Source organism: Eptatretus burgeri, chromosome 6 (genome assembly GCF_056783735.1).
Source record: "Eptatretus burgeri isolate ZD-2024b chromosome 6, Ebu_testis_v1, whole genome shotgun sequence".
NCBI lineage: Eukaryota > Metazoa > Chordata > Myxini > Myxiniformes > Myxinidae > Eptatretus > Eptatretus burgeri.
This window is the reverse complement of record NC_140966.1, coordinates 88,996,316-89,005,387: the sequence shown is the minus strand read 5'-3', so window position 1 is coordinate 89,005,387 and position 9,072 is coordinate 88,996,316. Positions and strand designations below refer to the sequence as shown.

Below are 9,072 nucleotides of genomic sequence, written 5' to 3'. Positions count from 1 at the left end.
GTCTTTACGGAATAAGAAAAGGACAAAATGCTTCCATTTCTGGTGAGGAACCATTTGCTTCCCCCCTCTCTCTCTCTCCCTTATAGTATTTAACCTGGAGGGGTTTCCTGGACCCCGTGTTGGTACATTTTGTGTCTTTTCTCTTCATCTTTATTTATTATTAATTAAACGAGTTTTCTCATTTGATCATTTTCATGTTCAAGGTGTTTTGCACAGAAGAGATTCCCAGTTGTTCTCACGGAGGCCCACTGTGTCAAAGCCACGAGGTGGACTCTCGAGGCTCAATAAACTCTGGAGGAATGCACACCCATCTCTGAGCTGTGTAGCCTGGGTTCGAATCCTGTCGCAGCTATAAACTGTCATTCCATTGTTTCACAGGCAGGGTGGTTCATCCTAAAGTCTTAATTTCCCGATGTTGGACAAACATACAAGCAATTTATGGACAAAAAAAAAACATGGAAACACCAATGTAAAGTTACATTATGGTATTGGGCCACCACGTGCAGCCAGTACAGCCTGTTTGTGCGTGACAAAGAGTCCACCAGCGTGTGGAGTTTTGCACGAGGGACGCGGAACCATTCCTCCAAAAGAAAGTCAATCAACTCACACCTGTTTGGACGTAGAAAAACACTGTCTCCAGACGTCGTTTCAGACTGTCCCATAAATGCTCCAATGGGTCCACATCTGGTGACTGAGAACGCCATGGCACATGGAGATCACCAGAGTCAGGCTCATCAAACCATTGGGCGACCACACGTACTTTGTGGATGGGATCATTGGGTGGGGTCTCCTTGAAGACATAATTGTAGGCAATCAGGCCTGTGCAGTATTTTTACACATCTCCCGAAGCATGCTGTCATGTTATTTCCTTCATTGACACATGGGCCACACCTGTGTGTAAGCCGTTGCTTGATGTCCCTCATTTACCCAGGTGTTTCCATTTTTTTTTTCCCCCACTACCTGGATATACATAAATAGTTCAGGCTTTGATGGACTTGATGCTTTGATGATTCAGACTTTGATGGACTTCCTCCTGCATCAACTTCCTTGGAAGGGAACATTTTGTTATCAACATTATTATTATTATTATTATTGTCCCCAACCGTTTTCAAGAACAAAAAAAATGGGGTGATATTGTAATGAGCTCCATCCGTCTATCCGTCATGCTACCTCTTCCTTAACGGTCGTGCAGAAATTCACCAAACTTGGGAGTTATGACCACCATATCGCAAGAAGGTGCAAGAGCAATGTCATTTTGGTCCACACCCAGGCTCAAACTGTAAATGCTGGAGTCCCCCACCTGGAGGCGGCACTACACGATACACATGGACACAGAGAATTTGCATCCCCACTCCTACCAACTCCCCCAAGTCCACCGGCAAACATAAATACATTAATTGGGGTCATTCTCATCCGATGTAGCAAATCTTGATGAAATCTCCGCAGAACTATAGGAGTAGGAGGGCGACAAAAACGAACAAACAAACACACAAACACCGGTCTGTGACTCATAGTAAGGATTCACTATGTGTCGGAATTCAGGGAGGCCTCTCCTCTGATGATGGTACAGTTTTGGTCACCACATCTGAGGAAGGATATAGATTCCATAAAGAGAGTTCAATAAAAAGTTGCTCCATTGATTCGGGGGTGAGAGAGATAAAGCTACGAGGGGGGACTGAAGGAGACAGGAGTTTATGCATTGGATAGGAGGCGATTGCAAGGAGAATTGATTGAGATGTTAGACATAATTGAACGGTACTCGGACGTACTCCATCCTTCTGAGGTTGGCAAAATGAGTACGAGATTGCTGGAATGATTGAGCCATTCAAGTATCCTGTGTCGGAGTAGTGACCCCTCCAGGATTGTGCCCAAATAGCCCAGGACACTGCTTCGGCAGCACCGACGCTTTGTGCAGAGTATGGTCCCAATGGATGGATGGATTGCCATTGTATTGCCGTTTCTCGACTCAATACCTCCTCGCTCTGCTGGGGTCCAGGGGTTAAACGACTTTTACTCGGCCAATTGAAATTGGAGAAAATTGCAAGTCGTCTCCCCACACTCACGGAGGTGGACAGGAGGATGATTTATTTAGTGTTCACAATCTTCTAACCCCGGGTACCACAAGCAGATGTGCAAAACTTCCAAGAAATTGGCAAATCAGATTTCAATTCTGAAGTTCTTTTCAATCTAATTGGTTCAGACAAACATACCAACATACCTCTGCTCACACACACCTACACTACCGGTCGAAAGATTGAGAACGCCCCCATTTTTCCAGTTTGTACTGAAATTTAAGCAGTTCAAGTCCGGTGAATAACCTGAAATTGTACAAAGCTAAGCGGTAAACTGCCAGAGGTTAAAAAAAAAGTTGAGGTTACCAAAAACTGAAAAATAATGTAAATTTCAGAGTTGTTAAAAAGGCCCTTTTCAGGGAACAAGTAATGGGTTAGCAACTGCAGCTGTTCTGCAACAATGGAAGTAAATTAAGCCTTGAAAGTTGATGCAAGCAATTCTTACAGGTGTCCCAACTTTTGTTGATCAGTTACAAACCCTCTGTCTGTATAAAAGCAGTGTTGGAACAGACTGTGTTGCTGCACCGTCTGAAGCATTATTTGGACAATATTGCACTGCAGGAAGGAGTATATTGCGATCATAATGGCGATAAAAAGACAATTAACAAAGGAAGACAGACAGACCATGATAACCCTTAAAAGTGTAGTTCTTTCCTTTAGAGAAATTACAAAGGAAGCCAAGGTGTCAGTGAGTACAGTTTTCTACACCATCAAAAGGCACTTGGAAACTGGAGGAAACTCCGACAGGAAGAGGTCTGGCAGAACCAAAGCCACAACACAATCAGAAGACAAGTTTCTGAGAGTCAACAGCTTGTGTGATCGGCGGCTCACAGGACAGCAGCTTCAAGCACAGCTTAACACTGGTCGAAGTAAGGAAGTCTCAGTTTCAACTGTGAAGACAAGACTTCGAGCTGCAGGTGTGACAGGTCGAGTGGCAGTAAGAAAGCCATTGTTAAGATGGGAAAATAAGAAAAAGAGGCTTGCCTGGGCCATGAAGCACCACCAGTGGACCACTGAAAACTGGAAGAAGGTCTTATGGACCGATGAATCAAAATTTGAAATCTTCAGTTCATCACGCAGGGTTTTTGTGTGAAGTCGAGAAGGCGAAAGGATGGTTCCTCAGTGTGTGACACCAACTGTCAAACATGGAGGAGGAAGCGTGATGATCTGGGGCTCTTTTGCTGGATCCAGATTCGGCGACTTGCACAGAGTGACTGGTACCCTCAACCAAAAGGGCTACCACAGCATTTTGCAGCGCCATGCAATACCCTCTGGTCTATGCCTAGTTGGTCAGGGGTTCATCCTACAGCAAGATAATGACCCAAAACATACCTCCAGGCTATGGCAGAATTACCTTGGAAGAAAAGAACAAGACGGGAGGCTTCAAATCATGGAATGGCCAGCACAGTCTCCAGACTTAAACCTCATCGAGCTTGTTTGGGATGAACTGGACAGAAAGGTGAAAGCAAAGTAACCTACAAGTACAACACATTTGTGGGAACTTCTGCAACAGTGTTGAGAAGAACTTTCCGAACAATATTTGATTTCCATTGTAGAAAGAATCCCACGAGTATGTTCGGCTGTTATATCTGCAAAATGTGGCTACTTTGATGAGTCAAACATTTAGAATAAATTTTGTTCAACAAAACAATTCCATGATTTCTTTTTTTATCTGCAATGATTTATTTATTCTATGCTTTAATTTCAGAGTTGATTGAAACATTAAACTGCTTAAAATTTCAGTAGAAACTGGAAAAGTGGGGGTGTTCTCAAACTTCTGACTGGTAGTGTACATACACACATCTATAACAAAAAGGAGAAGAATCCGACCGAGTGTCCCTCATGCTTCATTATAAAGGGTTACTGCTGTTGTAAAATAAGAAAAATGGTTCAATTTGAAAGATCATTACAATTGATTAAATTTAAACAAAAATTGGTGTTCGTTGAATCATAAATATTCCTGTTTTGTATCAAACATGTATCCTTCTTCCTCCTCCTTTGATGAAGAAGAGGCTTCATGGTGTTTTTGCCAAAGTTTTATTGTGATGTACTGATGGATACATGTGGACATGTCATCTTGTGTGTTTATGCAGCATACGATGTTTTCGAAGGAGGAGCCGGAGACGCAGTGTTTGCAGCAATGAAGAGGAAGGAAGCAAATGTGATGCTGCAAACAAATTGAATGAAGTTAAGAAAAGTGAAAAAGAAAACGAAATTGAGGAAATGAACAATGATGAAATTGAATGTGTTGTTAAACCAACAATAGAGGAGAGTGAAACGATGATCATATCTGAAACTCCTGAATGCTCATACCAAGATACCGAAGGTCCTCAAAGGGAGGAACACAAGGACAGCATGTCCAATGATTGGGATGAAGTTCTTCATAAGGAAAACTTTTCAGATGACCAACGAGGCACGGATATGGAATACAATAATGATGTCGCTCCGCAGATTGATGACACAGTTAAAGAAGTGATTCACCAGGAAGATGACATCATCCCTGATTGTAGCAAAGATGAAACAAAACCAACTCAAGAAATCGATGAAATTGAAGGGAGTGAGAATTCAGAAAAGGATCCAAAGACTGAACATGTATCGCATGAAACTGCAGGGATTATTGGTGATGATGAGCAGGTGGATCACACCATGGCGGAGGAAATGGAAGAGGAAAGTGAACCATGTGTAGAACTCTTTGGTGATGAACGAGACTCACTTGAAATTTGGGATATAGAACAGGAGAATGAGAATGATGATGTCATCGAGGGGATAGATCACCAGAATGAGAACGATGTTGTCACCAAGGAAAATAAATTGCAATTAAATGAGAAACCACCTGTCGTGGGATTTCACAGTGAAAAAGGGCCAAAGGAGCTAAAGCACGCAGTGAAGGAGGTCGGGGAATTGAACGAGGAGCCCCGAGAGAAGAAACCTGTTGAAGTGAACGTTTCGAGCCAGAAACCTTTTGGGAATAGTGAGAGACCCGGTGAACAAAGTGAAGCTGATCGAGTTTCAGGCACAACCGCAAGTGTAGCTGCTTGTTCTTCTGCAACAAGTAGTCCCAAACTCCTCGTTCAGCAGAAAATTGCGCAAGAGCAGGATTCCATTGGGTTTGAACAAAGGGGATGTACATATTCTCGTTGTGCTAGAAAGGAAATGGAGGAAACATCAGTGAAAGAGGTACCTCATGAGGAGAGAGGATTCGGACCTGAACGAAAACCAAGATCAGGATGGAACCACATAAACAATTACCCTCATCAGAATGGCAATGAGTCAACAAGGGACCGTGCACAAAAGAAGGGTTATGTCGGAGTCAAACACAGTGGATATGCAGCTCCTTATAATGGGAGAAATGAAATGGAGGAAATGGCATTGTACGATGTCCCTCATCAGGAGAGAGGTTGGAAACCTAAACGAGGAACAAGAGGTGGACGGAACAACAAAAACAATCACTTTCAGCAGTATGGAAGTGAGTCAAGGAGGGAGTACCATGCACAAAAACAGGATGATTTCGGAATTGAATACAGGGAATATGGAGGTACTTACAATGGGAGACATGAAATGGAGGAAATGTCAGTGTACGACATCCCTCGTGAGGAGAGAGGTTGGAAACCTAAACGAGGAACAAGAGGTGGATGTAACAACAAAAACAATCACTTTCAGCAGTATGGAAGTGAGTCAAGGAGGGAGTACCATGCACAAAAACAGGATGATTTCGGATTTGAATATAGGGAATATGGAGGTACTTATAATGGGAGATATGAAATGGAGGAAATGTCAGTGTACGATGTCCCTCGTGAGGAGAGAGGTTGGAAACCTAAACGAGGAACAAGAGGACAGAACCACAAAAATAATCACTTTCAGCAGGATGGGAATGAGTCAAGGAGGGAGTACCATGTACAAAAACAGGATGATTTCAGATTTGAATATAGGGAATATGGAGGTACTTATAATGGGAGATATGAAATGGAGGAAATGGCATTGTACGATGTCCCTCATCAGGAGAGAGGTTGGGAACCTAAACGAGGAACAAGAGGACAGAACCACAAAAATAATCACTTTCAGCAGTATGGAAGTGAGTCAAGGAGGGAGTACCATGTACAAAAACAGGATGATTTCAGATTTGAATACAGGGAATATGGAGGTACTTATAATGGGAGACATGAAATGGAGGAAATGTCAGTGTACGATGTCCCTCGTGAGGAGAGAGGTTGGAAACCTAAACGAGGAACAAGAGGACAGAACCACAAAAATAATCACTTTCAGCAGGATGGGAATGAGTCAAGGAGGGAGTACCATGTACAAAAACAGGATGATTTCAGATTTGAATACAGGGAATATGGAGGTACTTATAATGGGAGACATGAAATGGAGGAAATGTCAGTGTACGATGTCCCTCATCAGGAGAGAGGTTGGAAACCTAAACGAGGAACAAGAGGTGGATGTAACAACAAAAACAATCACTTTCAGCAGTATGGAAGTGAGTCAAGGAGGGAGTACCATGCACAAAAACAGGATGATTTCGGAATTGAATACAGGGAATATGGAGGTACTTATAATGGGAGACATGAAATGGAGGAAATGTCAGTGTACGACGTCCCTCGTGAGGAGAGAGGTTGGAAACCTAAACGAGGAACAAGAGGAGGACAGAACCACAAAAATAATCACTTTCAGCAGTATGGAAATGAGTCAAGGAGGGGCAGAGGATATTGATCTGAAACCACTGGGCTGCACAATCTCCATCACATCACTCAACAACCATTCAATCCACCCCCTCAAATGGAACCATCCCATTGGTTTCAACGTAAGTTGCCAAGATTATTGCTTTATATTATAAATTATTCCAAACTTTGTCAAAACTACATGATCTTCAACTCTATCATGTTCCATTTTGTCTCTGCCTGAGAAATGTTGAGAACAAACTAATAATATTTTGCTGCACTCTGAGCCAGACAAGCGCCAGATAAATCTTCCAATTGGTGAAAGCCTGGCTTGAGTGTTGATGGGATCTGTCTGAAGGTCAGTGTGTACACCTGGGTGGGTGATCATTAAAATTAATTATTTGGAAATTTTAATGTAAATCCAGTGGAGTTTGTGATGAAAAAAAATCAAGATGTGAAATTGAATGGTAAAAAAAAAAAAGAGAAATTGAACCGAGATGCAGAAAACAAGAGAGAAAATACACGAGTATTTCCAGGATTGTGTTGACAGGCGTGATAATGATGGAGGTTATGATGACAGTGCCATTGAATGGTTTTGACTTCATTTTGTTGATGTGTGCAGAGGAAGAAGTCATAGTCATGGCCACTGGAGAAGAGGATGCGATGTTTGGTCGTGGATCTATCATCACTCCATTGTACAAGCGCTCCAGGAATGTAAGATGAAACATCAGACTCTTACAAATGGCTGATTCAAGTTTTTTTTGAAACAAACATCTGTCTCCACAATGACAGGTCCTTCAACCTTCCACAGACTTTATTTAATCACTTGTACCCTTTTTGTCCATGTTTGTCAATTTGTCACTTCTTTGTTCAAAATATCATGAATATAATAATTATGAGTGAAGAGAATTTAACAGTTAGAATGATTACATGAAGCAGGTGAGGTATCTCCCTGTTTCGTACAATCAGTCACTCCAGAAGGGAACTGCATCCACTAACCATGGCGGTTGCTGCATGACTTCATTACTGTACATCATGTGTAATTGAACTGCAGCCATTAATCTGATGACTCCTTGCACTATTTGGTCTTCCCTTGATTACTGTACGAACACATTTTTACTCCAACATTATCTTAAAATTTTTCTTTCTTCCTTCCATTTAGCTGCTGTCATCATCTGGATTGACTTAAAATATTCTTCCGCAACATCTCCAGCCCTTGCTGCGACCATATTCTCTTCTTCCTCATCAGCTCAAAGACTTGGAAAAAAAACAACAAAAACGAAGGTGATTTCTGATTGACCAACAACCTTCATTCACTATGACCAGCTCACCAAACTGACCTGCAGATTCCATTAGAATCACTTCATTCAAGTTCTACCTAAAATATTGCAGTAAATTACCTTTGCAGTTCAACAACCAAGACCCAGCAAACGAGTTCTACCTTGTAAACTCACAAAATTCGGGAAAATCAAGAAGAGAGTTCTGCCAAGATGGCTCCCAATGTGGAGACCTACCTTGGAGACTCGGGGAAAAGAGTTCTGCCGAGATGGCTCACAATGAGAGACCAACCTTGGAGACTCGGGAAAAAAAATCAGGAAAAGTGTTCTGCTTTGGAGACTCGACAAGCAGGTTCTATTTTGGAGACTCTACTTATGGGTTCTACCTTAGAGACCTTTAGAGTTCTAAATCTATCGGTCATTCTGCATTGGATGGTTCTTGATGAGAGGCGAGTTCGGTTGATTAAAAATTAATTAAATGATGTTTTCTTTTTTTGATATTAGATCAAGGACGTATTTATTTATTCTTTTTCAGCAATATCAAGAAAGTGCTGGGAAGACCTCAGATTTCTTGAGACATATTTATGAAATATCTCTCCCTTTCTACATCTTCAAACTTGAAAGAATTGAAACTTCCTCCTGCAGACAGAACTGGAAGAAAAGAAAAAAGAACAACTTTGAATTTAAAGACTATTCACCTTGCACAGTATTATTATTATTATTATTATTATTATTATTTTGTCTTGTACAGTGTTATTATTGAACTGTTGAAAAAAAATAAAAAATCTATTTAACAATAAGAGGTGGTGGTGAACAACTGTTTTGAAGGCCTGGAGGGAACAATGGGATTGAAGAGAGTGAGGGAGTTCATTCCAAAGGTGGGGAAAAAAAGAGGAATTAAAGAGTGAAGGTGAGCAGTGATTCACATTATAAAAATAGGACCAGTGGACCTGTTGCTTATCTGGGCCCTTGCCTAATATTGTAACTCAAATTTGTAGCATTCTGAATGGTGAGTCTGGAGAAGGAGATTTTTCAAGGAATTGATGCGACTTTCCCAAAAATTGC

The 9,072-nt window shown here is 41.5% G+C and overlaps 1 protein-coding gene across 8 annotated transcripts in view; it reads left to right on the top strand.

The window, feature by feature from the left end:
* LOC147025288 (uncharacterized) overlaps nucleotides 1-8,807 on the top strand; it is an 11,883-nt gene extending 3,076 nt beyond the window's left edge. For 2 of the 8 annotated variants that reach the window (XM_085886143.1, XM_085886144.1), the window contains 4 exons: nucleotides 1-42; nucleotides 4,166-7,444; nucleotides 7,893-8,014; nucleotides 8,543-8,807. The exon at nucleotides 1-42 is cut by the window's left edge and continues 140 nt beyond it. In XM_085886143.1, the coding sequence (XP_085742269.1) occupies nucleotides 1-42; nucleotides 4,166-6,782 (2,659 nt within the window). In that variant the 3' untranslated portion in view covers nucleotides 6,783-7,444; nucleotides 7,893-8,014; nucleotides 8,543-8,807. Of the gene's footprint in view, nucleotides 43-4,165; nucleotides 7,523-7,892; nucleotides 8,015-8,138 lie in introns of all 8 variants that reach the window. The other 6 variants (XM_085886150.1, XM_085886151.1, XM_085886148.1 and 3 more) reach the window with 6 other exon arrangements.
* Nucleotides 8,808-9,072: the final 265 nt, after the last annotated feature.